Genomic DNA, 19,118 nt, shown 5'->3' on the forward strand with positions numbered 1-19,118 from the left:
ACAAGTATTCAAACTTATGTCCCAACAATATGATACTAGATGTGTTTGCTACATAACAGATGAAAAGTAATGTGTATGTGATCCAGCACATTTAAACATTAACACCAACAAGACTGAATAACCTGATCCAAGGAAGTCGTAAGTGCAGATAAACTAAATTAAAAATACAATAAAATAAAAACACACAACAGTCTATGGGACTTAACTACTGTTTTAGTTTAAAACACAATGACTAATGATGCCCTTGCCCCTGTTACATATCTTATAACAAATGGTGCATTATGCCACTCGCATAATAAGGGCTATACTGAAAATATAAGCTCCTGATCTGAACTTAATCAAGACACACAGAAACAGTTAACCACATACATGTGCAGTTTCCAAATCAGTAAAAGCAGGAAGTAGTTTTTAATGCATGATTCTGTTGTCTTATAATGTTTAAGGGTCCTGAGAACTGAAAATAATCCTTCAGATTTCCATGACTATATAATTATCAAACAGTTATCATACTGTATCATCATTTTGCACTAGCATGAATTTAGTGTAAATTAGTGGAAAATACGTGGCTGCCATATTCTAAAAAAAATAAAATATTCCAAATTATCTTGTGGCACAATCTTTATTCGTTAATTCCTTTTTAACAATGTGAAAATAAAAAGAACATCAACGTGTGAGTAATCAGTAACAATTAATACAGGCTGATATATTTATTCAAGTTTTCATTTTCCTATTTCACTTTTAGTCTTCGCCGGTGCTGACAGCTATACTTTCAAGTGAAAACAAAACTCATGCAATCTATGATAAATGAGGCACTCGTGAAAAATATGTGTCAATATAAATTACAAACATAAAGCATAAAACACACCAGGGCAAAGGGACACTGCCTGTAATTAGAAACTCATTGAGACAGGCATGTGTCTTTTTTTAATGCATATTACAACATAACACTGGCAGCAGTAATTATTTTAACATCTGCATGATTTGGCACCAGCATGATTTTCTTTTGCTTTCAGCTTTGCCCTGCAGCAACAACCACATTTAAAACATTTCTTAGTGTTGCACTTAAAACATTGGCAGTATCTTCATGTTACTTGAGATCTACAAAAAAGGCATATTTGAGTTTTATGCATGAGCTCCAACACTAACTATCTTCAGTGACTCCATCCTGTGACTGTCTCACAGACACAAACATGCAGCCCAACAAAATCAATATTTGCGGGACATGAGCTGGATAAACTATTTCAGTTACCATTCACATTAAACCCAACTTTAGTAGCAGCTGACTGATTGTCTAACTGAAATTTAATTGTAGAAAACTAGTCTGTTTATTCCTATTTACTTTTGTCTACTTTCGTTAATTATTAAGACATATAATTTAATCAAAGGTTTTTTGGGGGAACTTTTTTAAAAAAAGTATTTAAGCCTGAAAGCTGGGAAGCAGTGCAGGAGGGAAAGTCATCAAGTCACCCCTAAAGTACAGTGTTTGTAATTTTGCACACAAGGGAGCTCATCTGGAGTTGGCTGAGGTTTAATAATTCGCTCAGGGAGCATGTAAACAAATGTTCTTTGATCATTTAGCTATTATACATCCTGTAACCGGATGCAATAATACAACATTTTTAAAAATCCAGGACAGGTAACACACTGCCGTCACAATCATTGTCACTTTCTTCTTCCTCCAATCACTTGACAACACTCTCAGTCACATCTACTGCAGGAGGACCAAGGAGAATCCAAAAACTGATTTATCTTTATAATTTGTTTATAAAGCTTGGCACGTTTGCATCGATAATGTAAGAATAGCAAACACATAAGTAGTTAACATGTACAAAGACTTAACAATCATTATTTGTAGCTGTTTCAGTCACAATACTGCGATTTGTCCTTTAACTTAATAAAGTGCTTTCCCCAAACTATAATCTAAAATCTGATTACAATTTTAATGCTATTTGGGTAAAAGTGCAGGACCAACATATGATAAACTTGGATTTAATGATACACGAGCACCTCCCTACTTCAACTTTCCAACAACAAGATAGTCAAAGTGTGTGAGCATGTGCTTCACCTAACTACTTATTGCTTCATACTTATTCTGGACATCATAACAAGCTGACTGAGAAACACTGGTCTTCAGTTAAAAGTAGTTTATGTGGCAACCTGGAAATAAACCACAAAAAGTTCTGTGGGCTACCTTTGATTTTCGTGTGGCACAGTTGTGCAACATTCCCACTGCCAGAGAGTCTGAATGAGAAAATTCTATGGCAAGGTCTCAGCTGACTCAAACACAGAAAGAGCTACACAGAACGACATGCACACACAAACACCACCACACACACTCAATTTTAGACCTTCACTGACATAATGTATTCTGAAAAAACTTACACAAACCTCAAAATTCCCAAATATATTCCTAACTCCAGGTTTGGCTTTAAACCTAAACTCAAACCTTAAATTCTAAAAGGCCTTTCAAGCTTTGTTTTAGAGTTACTTAAACTGGTCCTCACAAAAGACTCAATTGTGGCCATATATACAACAGATCTAAATCATCACTTAATTCCAATTCATCAGTCTATGCAAATATCTGGCAAATTCGCGTTCACGAGCAATCCTCCACACCAGCTTGCATCCAAATGCAAAAACAATTTAAATGCCTGTGATAATGTAGAAACGTAACCACAAATCTTATCTTTAGTGTGTTCCTTTGGAGGAATGTGAAGCCTTGTCATCAGTATAGGCACTGTCTCAAATAAAGATCTGCTTAATTCACATTACATTAGAGCTGGCTGAAGGCAAAACACTGAGGTCAGTATAATAAGGCAACCCAAAGAAAGTAAACCTACAAAAACACATCATTAGGAGACAACACACCCACACTTCTTTTTCTTTTTCACGCTGCAATCACTTTTTATCACAGGTTTAAACTTATCCTCACTGCACTGACTTAGGGGTGTAGTGCTGGCAGTTGTGGATGACTCAGGGGAGGAGCCTAGCTCCACTGTACCCTTTGCCACACTTTTGCATCCATCTCCAGCTACTGAACCCAATTTTATCTCTTTACATTTCTGCCCTGCAACAACCTCTTCCCTGCTTTGTACATTCAAATGCTTTGCCTTAGCAATCCCGCCATCTAAACGGCCCCCAGTTTTGTCACTGACAGCTCTGCCCCCACCCCGAGCACCTGATATGTAGTCGTTAGCAGCAGCTCTCTGCTGGGCTTCCATTTCTGACAGGCTGCATGCCAAAGCCATCTGTAGGTCTTCATCTTCCTCATCATCCTCACTGCCTCCCGCAACCCCGTAGTGGTAGAATGGGGCCGAGCTAAATGAACGATGCGTGGGTGAAGTGTAAGGGCTCAGGCGGGATCTGTCTGACTCAGCGGTTTTGTTCTGGAGTCGTGGCTTTGGAGTGGCCTGCTCCTCTCGTCGGCTCAGCTCCAGAGCAAGGGCCATTTCATCTTCCACACCTTCGATCAAAACAAAAACAACAAGACAGCTGTCTCACTGCACAATCAACACAAAGCAAAAACCTTAGACATAAAGAAAAACACATAACCAAGCAAAAACTTCAGGTCAAGCGGTAATACAAAAACTAAAGCCAAGGTACATATAGTTAAACAAACTAAACCAATAACTAAAACTATGTGAAAAACATTTCCGCAGACTGAAAAAACATGATTAAGACTATAAAAGAAAAAATAAAACTAACTGAAATTATTTTATGAAAAATATCAAGCAAATATCCTTAGTATTTGTTAAACTTGTAAAATTACATTCATCGGTGCTGATGAGGCACTTATGAAGTTATTTATTGAGACTTCGGATGTCTACAAGACTAAGAGTTAATTGCTTTCAAAAGGTTCAGTGTTTTTATTGTAATATCTATACTAATTTTCCTGAAATTTTGCCTTTGGCACATGTCCTCAATTGAATATGATTAAACTAACACTGAAAGTCATAAAAACTAAACTAAAACTAAACCTTGTTAAAAATTAAACTAAACTTAAAAAGCAAACCTACTCTGGGAACTGACTCAAAAAAACCTGAATTAAAAATAAAAATATTAAAGATAAGAATAAGATCGATTAAATACAAACTGAAACCTCGTCTGTTTTTTAACACATTTCCCTGCTTGCATTGAAATCTTTTGAATAAGCAGCACTGCATTTTGACACAATTGTGGTTGTATTAGAAAAAGTTGACACTGAATTTGTGTTTTCAGGTTAAAGCAAATAAGCACCAGAAAAAAGTTTGGTTTTTTTTAGTTTTTCTTTTTTTTTTAAATCTCAATTCATTTATTCCGTCAGCATTGTCTCACCATTAATTAGAACACTTTTCAACACACCATCCTCCTCAATCTCTATTCTTTCCTGCCCATTCTCCTTTATCCTGTAGGAAAGACAAATACAGACATAAGTGGAATTATTTAAAAGCCACCACCATTTCTAGTGCCTCTGTGTTTGTGCAAGTGCGTAACCAGTCTTAGGGCTGAAAAATTACAGCCAAAAAATATTTTGATTAACACTATAATCATGATTATCTACCACAATTACTCGCTTTCATTTTAGTGACACAAATACACTGCCACATAAAGATAAGAAGGCTTTCACATCTATGCTTTGGACTGTCTACAAGGCTTGTAGACAGTCCCTTTGATTCATTTCAGAAGAAGAAGAATATAAACTGATAACGAGGGCACTGCTTTCACTTTGACATTGCACTATATTCCTGTTAATTAGGCTTACCCTCTGGCATTTTGCATACAGTGCAAGTTTTACCCCTTTAGAAAAACACAGATCTATAGAGAAACGAAATGAGACTGTGTTGGTATTTCCACTACATCTTTGTGAGCTTAAATAATATGCTGTATGCAATGTACAGCCTCACTTTTATGGATTTCTGAATTGATATTGGACAAGACATGTCATCAACCTCTACAATGCCTTTCAGGCTCTTCATGCAATTTTCATACTGCAGTGTGAATGCTGCATTTTTAGGTAGGTGTACACATTCATTTTGTTGCTTTGTAGTTCCAACACAACTTTATGGTGCCCTTTGCATATGATTTGTTCTTTGCTCTAAATCTAAAGTATTCCCAAACAATAGATGACGATCTGCTTCTAGGGACAATCTATTGAGACAAATACAATTCAAACATGCACATATGCACTGCTCTTATTCAGCAACCACAGTCACATCAAGATAATTCTTAAAAGGCTGGAATGTGAAACTGTTTACTGGTGCTAAATTTAATATATTCTTCAATTAATTTTTCACGTTTTGCTTTGAAGATAATACACTTGAATATGTACTTCCTTTGCTGCATAATAGGAATTGATAAGGAATTCCATACTTCTTGGTGGTGGTGCGTTTTCCATTTATGATGCGAGTGGAAGTAGAAACTGATCTAAAGTTGCCCATCCCTCCACCCATGCTGTCCATCCCATCCAGACCACCCAAGGTAGTGGAGAAAGAGGAGAATTCAACTGTAGAGAGTCAAACAATCAAAAAGAGGAGAGGAAAGCAATATTCGTTTTTAATGTATCTAAACCATCTCCTGATATTAATTCTTTTAAGTATTTTTTAAACTAACAAGTGAAACTCTTGATATTAACAATATTAAATATCATTAATCTGGCATTTGTTGATGACATACAACACAAAAAGTTATAACCCCTCTTTCTGTGAGACACTCCTGGCAACCACTGATGATAGAAACAGCTTATAATAGAAGTTTAACTGAGTAGAATTGCATTAATTACCAGTAAAGTAAAGCTGAAAGGAAAAACTACATGGGAAAATCCTCCTCAATCCTCTGCAAACAGTTTACTTATAATATTTACTTCTTTACCTCCTCCTGATGGAAAAGAGAAGAATCGCCCCGGGCTGAGACGAGACGATGAGCTTCCAAATGAGGAGAAGTCATCTGAGTGAGAGACAAAGACGTGCAAGTACATAAAAATACAACAGTAATGGACAATACCTCCCACCCAGTCCATGACGTGCTGGCCAGTCACAGGAGTGCGTTCAGAGACAGACTGAGATTACCCAAATTCACCACTAAATGAAGCAGGAAACAATTCCTGCATGTGGCTATCTGCCTGTACAGCTCTAATGTACAGTACATAGTGCAATAGTTACTCCATTTTGCAGTGAAAATAACAAATAGCAGTTTAGAGGTTTTACTGTTGAGTTTAGAGTAGAATGTCGACCATTTATATTTAATCTCTGTAATATTCTGGATATTTATTATTGAGCTACTCCTCTATATTCAAGCTATTTCTTATATTTGTAACTTTGGAATATATTGTAGCATTTAATTTAGTTCAGTTACAGTAGACCTAAGACAAATTACTCTCATCATATTTTTTTATTTTACGTCTAGACTGAATAAATAAATGTTAGTATTAGTTTCTGAACTAACAGCAGATGAACCCCACCCCAATATATGTTTGACTTACCGAAGAAGCTGGCAAAGGGATCCTGTCCACCAAAGAATTCTCTGAACACCTCATCTGGGCTGCGGAATGTGAAGGTGAAGCCAGGCATTTCTGTAAAGTCTGAGCTGGAGGAACCTGAGAAACCAACATGTCACAGTCAGGAGCGAAAAGGAAAAATTAGGACTAACGTAAAGGAGAAGGAGCAAGTAGGAAGGGTAGGTAATAGTAGTAAGAAAATTACCCAAACACATTTTTTTCTTAAACTGTAGCAATTAGAAGATTGCTAATGATTACTATAATGGATGCAACAATATCACAGATTTTTTTATATATTTATACCTGTGTGTCGCATTCTGTCATTTCCATATCTGTCGTATGCATCACGTTTGCTCTCTGTCGAAAAGGAAAAAATTACCCACGGAAATCAATATCCGTACACATATACATCTACAGTATACCTTGTACATATTAGACCAGTTGTCATCTATGGCGACTTACTGTCAGACAGGACTTCATAGGCCTCAGCGACTTCTTTGAACTTTTTTTCTGCTTCCTCCTTGTTGTCTGGATTTTTGTCAGGATGCCATTTCAAGGCCAATTTCCGGTACCTGAAAACACAAACAACATCAAACATCCATGCTTATATATAAATAACCACACACATAATGAAGTCTAGTTCTTAAACCTCCATCTATGAGATATGAGCTTATTTAGTGACATAATATGATAATACATCTTTGCCCTGAAAAGCAATTTTTTTTGGACTGAAATTAAACTCAAAAAGTTTTTCTAAAGTTTGTAAACTCTTAAAAAATAAACACACAAAAGCACATACTGGCAGTGGCCTCAGTTTTTCAGTGCTTACATAACCTTGCTATCTAAAGTAGGTTTTCACACTTCAAATATATCTTCAGATATATTTTTTTTTACTCAAGTGAACTTTTTGTTACTTATGACTATATTTTCTAACACTTGAAATAGTCCCAGGATACTTACGCTTTCTTGATGTCATCCTGAGTGGCTGTTTTGGACACTCCCAAGATGCTATAGTAGTCCACCATGTCACCTCCTGTAACTCCTCAAAACACCACGCTTTGAAAGAAAAATACAAATACGAGTTTTGTTTGGTCAGAAATTAAAAGCACCAATGTGTGTGGATGTACAGCTTCTGCATCATTTTTAAAAATGCTCCTCTTGACTAAAAAAAACTTTTGTATCTATGGAACCAAGTAGATTTTAAATAATGCTTAATCACCATTGTAGTGGAGGTTATATGAGCTCAATGGATCTATTGGAAACAGTAAAACGACTCTAAAACATGTATTTAGAAGCTGGAAAATTATATCCCCCTAAATTTACTTAAATTATGATTTCACTAAGACAGTGCTGCTCAAACTGTTCAACAGCTGTATTACTGTAGGACTCATGAGTTGAACTACACTGAGTTTAAAGCTACATTAGTTTTAAGAATGCTTTTTAACTTTAGTTAAGTATTATTAATCAGCACTTTAAAGCTAGAATATGACATTAGTGTGGAAGCAGTATGGTTAGTAATGTTTTCATTTTTAACTAAACAATTAGCAACTTGTATGTGATGCATGCATAAAAGGACAGACACTTTAATCTATAGATATTTTAAAGCCAAATACATTCTCTTAACTAGTCTAAAAAAACTCCTTTAGGTCCTTTTATAATATGAAATTTCCAACAAATATATTGAGTTTGAAAGAGTAAATAAAAACCTAATCAGCAGACTTCACTGAATCATAAATTTACCTGTTATAAACTACTTCAGAACGGTCACATGAAAGCATCAAGCCTGTTATCTTTAAAAAAAAAAAAAAAAAAAAAAAAAAAAGGATCTTGGCACAGTCAGCTGTTCTATAATAGCCACAGACGACACCCTAACCGAGATGCCAGTCTCATTTGTAATCATTTCGGGGCTGAAGGGGACTTCCGAACTGAGGTGAAACAACTAAATCTAACTTTCTTTGCCCCTTCAGGATGAGCCATGCACTCATACAAGCCTCATTACTATGTTATTTCTAGCGCCAAGGCATTTGTCAACTGCTGCAGTGCTGACATGACTGCAGGCCTTATAGACGCTTAAATACAGGGACAGATGAACTTGGAGGCACAGGTGCTGTGCTATTCGAGTATTGACATTAGGGCACAATTAACATCATTTGGTATTTCGGTAGCACATCTCCTTTTATGGTAAAGTTGGACATCTGTCATAAATTGCAGCACCTATTTGGATAGGCACAAGTTGTTACGCCTAACCTCGGCAATAGACCTACCTTAGGAGTGTTTTGGCCTAATGAGTGAGCAGTTTAGCCGTCTGTCCACCAGTTTGGAGCGACAATGAATTAGTTGTTATAGCGGTCCTTCTGGACTACACTCCCCCTCTTTTTCTTCTCCTTTGTTGACAGCCGTACAGGCACCTCCCCTGTTTTCGGCCTGTTTCTTCACCGCAAATATTTTCCACCAAGCCAATATGACTGTAACCTAGCGTTAGGGTCTGCGCTGAAGTCCCCACCGAGATAGCATGCGCGCAGTCAGCTGTGTTTGTCCCTAGTGCTCCTCTGCCCCACGCGCTACGTCACCGCGAGCGCATAGAAAAAAATAGAGCGCCTAGAAAATGCCAGCGTTTGGAAACGTCACCGGGCCCGCCCTGCATGCCTCAGCGCCCGCCTGTTGCTCCGTGATAATGCTTTAACCTCTAAACATAAACATATGCCAAAACCTAGAAACTATTTTTTTCTTTTTAAATATAGATCACCCAATCATCGCAGAAATTACTAAATAATTTACAGTCGAGCGGGGAAACGAGGAAACGATTTTACTACAGTCCAGTTGTAATTCTGACATCCCGCTATACTTTATTAGTAGGTAATCATATAGGTAGATTATAGAAATTAGGTTTCCAGTTTAGCACGTGATTAATCGGTAGAGTCATTGATCTGGATCACACAATGAGGACATCATGTAATATCAGAGTTATGTGGACTGCTCAGCTTTGTGTAATCAAACCTCCTAGGCCATGTTATGAATAGTAAAGTGTAGAAGACCGCCTCCTGGTGGGCAGATGGGTACTGCAGGTGGGATGTCAAAGAAAGATCTAGATTTTTTAAGTGAATATTGTAAATAAGAGTGAAAAAATATATGAAACTTTTAGGACTTGATATTGGCATTTAAAATAGTTTAATGAATAAATTAGATTCATTTTGTAATTTAAGTTATTTGTTAATCTGATGTCTGTTTTTTGTTAATCTGATCTTTGATGGGGGACCTTGGATCGTAATTGAAGTGGGCTCGACTTCACATCAAATCAGTTTGTTTAGGAGAATAAATTACACAGGAAAATAATTTGGTCCAATATAAGACTATGTTGATCGGAGGACATAAAAACTTGAAGGGCAGACAATTTCACCTACACCAACCTCGACTTTTTACCCGTGTCCCTTTGTTTTCACCTGCTGGCCTAAGGAAAAAGTACAGGAAGCAGGAGTAAATCGTAAACGCCTACTGGTCACTCAGCTTGGCATGAAGAGAAGCAGGAAACTGAACAGAGCCTGGAATTTCTTTTCTAAAAGTGAAGTGGAGCTGCCCAGAAACATGGGAAGAAAAACAAAAGCAGGATTGTGTATATCAAGTTTAAAAAGTAGTATATGATAAATTATGTAATGTGTCAAAACAGTGTTTCAGATGTCTCTGGATTTGCTAATACTACCTCTCACCATAATGCTGATAAAATATCTTCTTCCACTTTGAAAGCCCGAAACTTGTTAAAAATAAATATGTATAATTGATAACTTCAATTATTAGCATTTGAACTAGAAAAGTACTCAACTATTGCAGTATTACACACTTAAGTTATACAGTTGCTAACATAGCCTGGTTAAGCAGATCAAGAATGTCCACAACTTCACACGACACTTTTATGAGAACTTTTATTGACAATACTGACGAATCACCACATGTGTGGATTTTGGTGGGAATGTGTTACTTTCACAACATTTGGAATGCGTGATGATGTTTGATTCTTCAGTACTCTTCTCCCTCTTCATCCTCCTCTCCCACGCTGTCAGTGCCCACCTCTTCATAATCCTTCTCCAGAGCAGCCATATCTTCTCTGGCCTCTGAGAACTCTCCTTCCTCCATGCCCTCCCCAACATACCAGTGAACAAAGGCTCTCTTGGCGTACATCAGGTCAAATTTGTGGTCCAGTCGGGCCCAGGCCTCAGCGATGGCTGTGGTGTTGCTTAGCATGCAGACAGCCCTCTGCACCTTGGCCAGGTCTCCACCAGGAACCACAGTTGGAGGCTGGTAGTTGATACCCACCTTGAAGCCAGTGGGGCACCAGTCCACAAACTGGATGGTGCGTTTGGTCTTGATGGCTGCGATAGCAGAGTTGACATCTTTGGGCACCACATCACCACGATACAGCAGACAGCAGGCCATGTATTTACCATGACGAGGATCACACTTCACCATTTGATTAGCTGGTTCAAAGCAGGCATTGGTGATGTCAGCTACTGACAGCTGCTCATGGTAGGCTTTCTCAGCAGAGATGACAGGGGCATAGGTGGCCAGAGGGAAGTGGATACGGGGGTAGGGCACCAAGTTGGTCTGGAACTCTGTCAGGTCAACATTCAGAGCTCCATCGAAACGAAGTGAGGCTGTAATTGAGGACACAATCTGGCCAATCAGCCTGTTAAGGTTGGTGTAGGTGGGTCTTTCAATGTCAAGGTTCCTGCGGCAGATGTCATAGATGGCTTCATTGTCCACCATGAAGGCACAGTCGGAGTGCTCCAGGGTGGTGTGGGTGGTCAGGATGGAGTTGTACGGCTCCACCACTGCCGTGGAAACCTGGGGGGCTGGGTAAACAGCAAATTCGAGTTTTGATTTTTTCCCATAATCAACAGAGAGCCTCTCCATCAGGAGGGAGGTGAAACCAGAGCCAGTGCCTCCACCAAAAGAGTGAAAGATGAGAAATCCCTGCAGGCCAGTGCACTGATCAGCCTGAAAATGTATTAGTTCATTATTATTAAAACCCTTAAGTCATTTAGTTGAGCAAAATGTTTAATACACTCCAAATCTATAGCTTTGACACTGTCAAAGTCTCACCAGTTTACGTGTCCTGTCCAGGACCAGATCTATGATCTCTTTGCCGATGGTGTAGTGGCCACGGGCATAGTTGTTGGCAGCGTCCTCCTTTCCTGTAATCAGCTGCTCAGGGTGGAAAAGCTGACGGTAGGTTCCTGTACGCACCTCATCTGCAAGAAACAGAAAAAAAAACAAAAAAAAACAAAAAAAAAAAAAACGTTAGGAGTGCACGAGCTAGTGTCCTGTATTCTTGCATCAAATTAAGAGGAGTCCCTTTATTTTGCAGACAGTGACAGTTTAGAAATAACAAAAACAAAAACAAAAAAAACCAAAAACAAAACACAATGACAATTTGCAAGAAAATGAAATTTAACCCAAACATCTGGAGTCATTTTTGTTTGTTTACATCCATCTTATCAGTTTTCAGATTAGCCATGACAATATATGCAAGTACTTGTTTATTTGCACGTTACTGACCTATGACAGTTGGTTCCAGGTCAACAAAGATTGCTCTGGGGACATGCTTTCCTGCCCCAGTCTCACTGAAGAAGGTGTTGAAGGAGTCATCACCTCCCCCGAGAGTTTTGTCAGAGGGCATCTGTCCATCTGGCTGGATCCCATGTTCCAGGCAGTACAGCTCCCAGCATGCATTGCCCATCTGGGCTCCAGCTTGGCCAACGTGCATAGAAATACACTCACGCTGGGGGAGGGGGAAAAAAATTAGACAAAGCAAGTTTATGTACACATGAACTGCCTGACACCAGTTATCATATTTTGAACTAGCTATGACTGCTGAAAGGCACAGCAATATCTGGGGCACTTATTTAATGAGTACTAATGGGGATGGGTGGGCAGGGGGACTTATAGGAGTGTATACTGTTAGAGATCCTTAGTCTACCCCCCATTAATTTACAAGACAATGTTCAATTTGTGAAAAGGAAATACCTCAGTAAGGAGAGAAAGCTTGCTTACTGAAAAGTGTATCAGAACACTAATGTTTAAGCTTTCAGTGGTGCATATAATATAAGCAACGCAGTGTCTGAACTCTGGGTTTTTAACAGTTGAATGGACAGGATATACAGTTAATAACTGCAAGCTCCTCATTTGCCTAAAAGATAGTTTTATAACTTGGGGGAGGGAAAAAAGGCCACATACAATCCTGTATATGGCAAACAGGAAGGTCATGCATCAAGAAGAAAACCTTACCCCCCCACCTCTTAATCCTGAATCTCCTCCCTTTCCTCATCCCTCCCCATTTTGTGTCTCCCCTCCCCTATCCTGTCCGGCTCCATAGCGCCGTGTAACGGGAAGGGATGACTGTCTCACCCTCTCTTTCTCTCCACATCCTTCAACCCTAAAATTCTTAACAGCTGCAAAATGGCAGCGAACTAACTCTCACTTGTAGGCCAGACCACTCCTCTTTTTAATCCATCCCCCACTGCCACGATTACCCTGCTCACTACTTTGTAGTTGTGAAAACAGTATCCTGTGCTTGTTTAGGAACTAAAGACTTTATATATTTTCTCTTTTTATACTAAAAGCTCTGCATTGAGGTTTGAAAAGGACAACAGTTCAACTCATTGTCTGATCTGACCTAGATTTCCCAAGAGTACAAAAATGACTTCTCCTTTAGTCAAATGCAAGTACACTAGTGCATTGTTCTCACCAAATTCTCAGACAAGCCCTAAAAAAAAAAAAAAAAAAAAAAAAAAAAAAAAATTCTGTATAAATTTAGCTCAAAAGTATGATCACTTAATATAATCTGATTTTAAGTAAACTCCCACACAACACTGAAGACTTGAAGCATTTTAAAAAAAAAAGCCTGGATATTTAACCCATGCAACAGAAACAAAGGAGTAAGGAGGGGAGAGAGAATGAAAATTTCAAGGCTACGTCATCAGCCAGACAGTTACTCACCATTTTGTCTGCTTGTCCTTCGACCGACGTTGAGGATTCAGACACAAGGCAGAAGTGCAGAAAAAAGGGAGACTCGGAGTTTATATAGAGAAGGATGTGGAGGGGGCAGGCAGGAAATGACAGCAGGCAGCTGTATAGCTCATTTGTGGGAGGGAACAGCAGTTGGGGCGGGGAGGGGGGGGGGGGAAAGAGGGAAGTCCCTAATACGTATTTTAATGGCATATCTCCTTACATTTATCTACACAAGATCATTATGAAAAACATTTTTTTCTCACTGTTATATACACCTCACTCCCCTTCTGACTTTCCTGTGTTCTCTTTCCTTTCCCCCGTTTGTTTTCTCTGCATGTCACGTCTCTGTCTGTGTGTGTAGCAGGTGTGGCTCGTTACGTTTCCCAGATCCTCTGTAATCATTGTGCACACCTTTGATCCCATCAGTCCACTAACCAGCAGTCTGTCTGTTGACTATCTATAAGAGTCATTCGCTGTCAGAGCTTTCTAGTAGATATAGTATCCCACATATTTTGTTCTAGTTTAGTTTAGCTTTCTTCACTAATTACTTCTTTGTTTTGTTCTAACTCATATCTCTTTTCTCTGGATCTGTCCACTCATCTAAGCCAGAAAAGCTTCCCTCAACAGCTCTCCTTCAGACACCATCACCAGCCTGTCTACAGTCTTTGCTTCTTCTTCTTCTTCTTCTTCTTCTTCTTTTTTAAAAAAAACAATTTTCCACCTACTTCTTTTTCTCAGTGTGCTTGTGTCTGTTTGCAATGGCACCATTTAGAGTTTCAAAATTAGTTAATTTTTTTTTAACACATAACTTAAATGAGCTGATTATATTGCAGCATGCAAATACTCCACCCCCACACATTTCTTAACATACATATACACTATAACAAAATCAGTAGACAAGGAGATTGATAATGCTACTTTATGCAGTCATCTGCACCCACACACACACACAAAGACTTGTCTGTGTTGAACCACTAAATAAATAATCATGCGAGATTACGCTAGCAAAATGGAAAGACTGACATGTTTATTTGGGTTATTATATGTAAAAGGAAAATGCTTTAATGGTAACAAAAATAGTGATGATAAGTAAACATTCATACAAACAATCAAGTAAGATAATCCAAAGTTCATCAAATATAATAATATGGAACACAAAGAAACTTCAGTGTGGTGATTACAATAATGTATCACAGATTGTGAAAAGATTAAAAAAGAGAGTTTCCAAGAAATGTAGAGCTCAGTTTTAATGCAGCTTTTCAGCCACTCTGTTTGAATCATAGTGCAGTGATTCATACAAAATGGAACTGGAATTCTATTGTTGCTGCAGGCTATGGTCTGAGTATGAGCTACACAAGCAACACCAGCCAGAGTCCGTCGTTTTTTTTTTTTCTCTTGCGTTCATTCTCAGAGTCACAGCTGAATGGTTTAAAGAAATTGACATAGGAGCCCTTTCATAGCTTGCATTCCTCATGGGAGAGGATAGTGGGGGGAGGTGCAAGAGAGAGAGAGAGAGAGAGAGCGTGTTTAAAGCAGGCAGAAACCAGAGAAAGAAACTATCTTAAAACACCAAAAGCACATTGTACTCTTTTGCTATGAATATAAACACTTTTTTAAATGGCACTGTGATAAGAGAAATGTAAAAATGTTTTTGAAATGTTTACATGTTCAACTAAGGTTTTAGATTTGGTTTGATTTGTAAATTTGCCATGGTACTCAGCACACAGTGAAAGATATGTTATTTTGGTCTGTTTTTGTGAAATATGGAGTATTAAAATTGTTCACAATTTGGTCACACAAATTGTAACATTGTTAGTGTAGTCATATTTCTGATACATTTATTTTCACTTCAAAAAAAGCAAAAAGCCACATTTTGAAAACCAGAAGAAAAAAATTTACTCTGGATTAAAATCAGTATTCTTCTCCCTCTTCATCCTCCTCTCCCACGCTGTCAGTGCCCACCTCTTCATAATCCTTCTCCAGAGCAGCCATATCTTCTCTGGCCTCTGAGAACTCTCCTTCCTCCATGCCCTCCCCAACATACCAGTGAACAAAGGCTCTCTTGGCGTACATCAGGTCAAACTTGTGGTCCAGTCGGGCCCAGGCCTCAGCGATGGCTGTGGTGTTGCTTAGCATGCAGACAGCCCTCTGCACCTTGGCCAGGTCTCCACCAGGAACCACAGTTGGAGGCTGGTAGTTGATACCCACCTTGAAGCCAGTGGGGCACCAGTCCACAAACTGGATGGTGCGTTTGGTCTTGATGGCTGCGATAGCAGAGTTGACATCTTTGGGCACCACATCACCACGATACAGCAGACAGCAGGCCATGTATTTACCATGACGAGGATCACACTTCACCATTTGATTAGCTGGTTCAAAACAGGTGGTGGTGATGTCAGCTACTGACAGCTGCTCGTGGTAGGCTTTCTCAGCAGAGATGACAGGGGCATAGGTGGCCAGAGGGAAGTGGATACGAGGGTAGGGCACCAAGTTGGTCTGGAACTCTGTCAGGTCAACATTCAGAGCTCCATCGAAACGAAGTGAGGCTGTAATTGAGGACACAATCTGGCCAATCAGCCTGTTAAGGTTGGTGTAGGTGGGTCTTTCAATGTCAAGGTTCCTGCGGCAGATGTCATAGATGGCCTCATTGTCCACCATGAAGGCACAGTCGGAGTGCTGCAGGGTGGTGTGGGTGGTCAGGATGGAGTTGTACGGCTCCACCACTGCCGTGGAAACCTGGGGGGCTGGGTAAACAGCAAATTCGAGTTTTGATTTTTTCCCATAATCAACAGAGAGCCTCTCCATCAGGAGGGAGGTGAAACCAGAGCCAGTGCCTCCACCAAAAGAGTGGAAGATGAGAAATCCCTGCAGGCCAGTGCACTGATCAGCCTGAAAATGTATTAGTTCATTATTATTAAAACCCTTAAGTCATTTAGTTGAGCAAAATGTTTAATACACTCCAAATCTATAGCTTTGACACTGTCAAAGTCTCACCAGTTTACGTGTCCTGTCCAGGACCAGATCTATGATCTCTTTGCCGATGGTGTAGTGGCCACGGGCATAGTTGTTGGCAGCATCCTCCTTTCCTGTAATCAGCTGCTCAGGGTGGAAAAGCTGACGGTAGGTTCCTGCACGCACCTCATCTGTACAACAAAACATTGATAGATATTTACTGGATGAGAAATCAAAACATTTACTATTTCTACTTTGGTACAAGAAACCTTTTCGAGGAATAAGAATATGATGGTGTTGTTTAATGAATTGAAATTCTACAAATAGAAATGCAAAAAAACAGTAAACAAATATATAGCTCTGTTTAAAAACATCAATATAGAACATTAAAAACTATCTAGCCTATGTAAAATATCAAATAATACTGGTGCTGACCTATGACAGTTGGTTCCAGGTCAACATAGATTGCTCTGGGAACGTGCTTTCCTGCTCGTGTCTCACTGAAGAATGTGCTGAAGGAGTCATCGCCTCCTCCGACAATTTTGTCCGTGGGCATCTGTCCGTCTGGCTGGATCCCATGTTCCAGGCAGTACAGTTCCCAGCATGCATTACCAATCTGAGCCCCAGCTTGGCCCACATGAATTGAGATACATTCACGCTGCAGAGAGTGAAACTGCTTTACTTCCCACATGTCTACATGAGTGTTATGAAACAAATTATCAAACCCAATTTAAGCTATCATATAGTACACTTATTGTTGGCTTCAGATAAAAAAAAACAAACAACAAGGTTAAGCAAGATTAGGAAACAGATTGTCATGACAATTCAGCTTAATCCTGAAGAATATTCAATGTCTCACAGCTATTCAGAATATAGTAGCATGTTCTTACAATAAGTTTTACACTAGCTAATCATATCTTACCATACTTTTTCTCTTCAAAGTGTCCAAGTATCGGTAACAGGATGTCGTTCCCGAGGCAGCTGTGATACTCTGCTTTATATACCTGTGGCTTAAGGTGTATAGTGATTTGATATGAACTGTAATCAGACCTACTGATGAGACCAAGATAATATCATATACTTGACAGACAATGCAAAAGGAGGTCAACACCCTATTCATTGTGTTAGTCTTTGAGTGGATTGTACAGGTGTGTATGTTTCACAAAGCAGAAGGAAACTCCAGATGAGGGGAAGGTAACCTATAGTTTCAGCTGGCAATTATCATTGTAGTGTTTGCAGTGGCAGCTTATGCGATTTAGCATTTTTTAAAATAAAATAAAAAAAAAACATTATGCTTTGAAATTGTTTTTTTTATATTAATATAAATATTCAGTCAGGGATAAACACAAAGACTGAGAAAATGCTCCTGTCAAAACCTGTGAAGTTTATTTTACTGAATATGAAGTATGGTGCAAATAACTGTTTTTTCACTATTACTGACTTTCCATTGCCATATTGGCAAGTTATAATATCACAGTTTTGATTTTCATGTTTTAAACCACTAACATTATAATGGACAAATATCTTTTTCTGTCTTTACTATTTGCTTTGACTAGCGTCCCAACATTTATAGGATCTGGGCTTGTGAGGCTAATTTGTTGTTTTTATAACTTATTAAAATTTATGTTGATTGCTGAAAGAGTTCTTTCTAAATAAAGTATGCATGATACATGCTCCTATGTTCTTGCTGATTCTTCAACAAGGTGCTAACATAACTTACTGTTCTAGTTGTTTCACTGTATGGATAACAAACATCAGTCAACATATACTGTATATTGTTCAGTTCTGTGATATGTTAAACAAGTTAAACCACTTTCTGGAGCCGCAGGTGCCCACAGTAAGAGCTGAACGCAAAACACATGGAAGTGTTGATTCATTACTTTCAGTGTTTTGTAATAAAACATTAAAGCAACCTGTGGTTGTATTATTCACAAATTCTACATAGAATTGAATAATTATTCTCAGGAGAGAAACTGACAATATTTTTAAAAAGTTAAATAGTTACTAATGTACTAAATGCACTTAGTGGAAGGTCTCTGCACTTTCATATAAACCATGCTGTGTAATTATTTTTTGTCTTGAAAATAATTGTAATAACTATTAACCTGAAGTAAGAGTGATACCGTAGTCTAAACTGCACTATTCATTTTGAGCTCAGTTCCCCTCCTGAGGGAGTGAGACTCACTTACCAAAGGAGTAAATGACGTTTTTGTCATATTCTTTTATATCAATCACACAACAAAGCTCTTTTGTGTTAACAATGCTCAGTGCTATATCATATTAAACTCTATTGTACTATATGCTATGTGTTTTAATGTCTTTTAGACACAATGGTATAGTTTATATAATTTTATAATTAAAGCAGTCTTACATTACATTTTAGTACAGTAAAACATATTGAATGTAAAAAATTCTGAGCATTTAATGCTATTCCTCCACAAGCAGGGATTTCACTGGAAAAACACACATCCTGTTATGTGATTTGTCATCAAGGGTGTTGTATAAAGCTGTGACCCACTTCTATTATTTGAGAGTATAGTTCTCCAATGTCATATAATTAGTTTTTAGACTAGTGGGTCATAACAGTGTTAGGGCTGGGAAAAAATGAGATGACCTTTGCGACCTAGAACAAAGCAGAATGACAGAAAAGGATTTAAATAATTTCTATGTTTCTGTGAGGTCTTTATATGTG

General features: G+C 38.5%; 3 protein-coding genes across 4 annotated transcripts; all 3 read right to left on the reverse strand.

The window, feature by feature from the left end:
- Window positions 1-37: 37 nt before the first annotated feature.
- dnajb2 (DnaJ heat shock protein family (Hsp40) member B2) lies at window positions 38-10,225 on the reverse strand. 2 transcript variants are annotated; one of them, XM_085384266.1, is made up of 9 exons: window positions 9,880-10,225; window positions 7,433-7,528; window positions 6,935-7,044; window positions 6,776-6,829; window positions 6,458-6,571; window positions 5,848-5,922; window positions 5,350-5,482; window positions 4,315-4,385; window positions 38-3,463 (listed from the first exon to the last, which is right to left on the reverse strand). In XM_085384266.1, the coding sequence occupies exons 2-9, from the start codon at window positions 7,495-7,497 to the stop codon at window positions 2,853-2,855; spliced, it is 1,233 nt and encodes a 410-aa protein (XP_085240392.1). In that variant the 5' UTR covers window positions 7,498-7,528; window positions 9,880-10,225; the 3' UTR covers window positions 38-2,852. The 2 variants fall into 2 exon arrangements, with proteins under 2 accessions (XP_085240392.1, XP_085240391.1); XM_085384265.1 differs by having other exon boundaries at window positions 39-3,463; window positions 8,737-10,225.
- Window positions 10,226-10,374: 149 nt separating this feature from the next.
- Window positions 10,375-13,587, reverse strand: LOC146651277 (tubulin alpha chain). Its single transcript, XM_085384263.1, has 4 exons — window positions 13,463-13,587; window positions 12,023-12,245; window positions 11,567-11,715; window positions 10,375-11,461 (listed from the first exon to the last, which is right to left on the reverse strand). The coding sequence occupies exons 1-4, from the start codon at window positions 13,463-13,465 to the stop codon at window positions 10,484-10,486; spliced, it is 1,353 nt and encodes a 450-aa protein (XP_085240389.1). The 5' UTR covers window positions 13,466-13,587; the 3' UTR covers window positions 10,375-10,483.
- Window positions 13,588-15,368: 1,781 nt separating this feature from the next.
- On the reverse strand, window positions 15,369-17,009 carry LOC146651278 (tubulin alpha chain-like). Its single transcript, XM_085384264.1, has 3 exons — window positions 16,862-17,009; window positions 16,469-16,617; window positions 15,369-16,363 (listed from the first exon to the last, which is right to left on the reverse strand). Exons 1-3 carry the CDS (start codon window positions 16,980-16,982, stop codon window positions 15,386-15,388), a joined length of 1,248 nt encoding a protein of 415 aa, XP_085240390.1. The 5' UTR covers window positions 16,983-17,009; the 3' UTR covers window positions 15,369-15,385.
- Window positions 17,010-19,118: the final 2,109 nt, after the last annotated feature.

The sequence above is a fragment of the Rhamphochromis longiceps genome, linkage group LG16, assembly GCF_057381845.1.
Source record: "Rhamphochromis longiceps isolate RC_006_pf linkage group LG16, R_longiceps_female_GT1.1, whole genome shotgun sequence".
NCBI lineage: Eukaryota > Metazoa > Chordata > Actinopteri > Cichliformes > Cichlidae > Rhamphochromis > Rhamphochromis longiceps.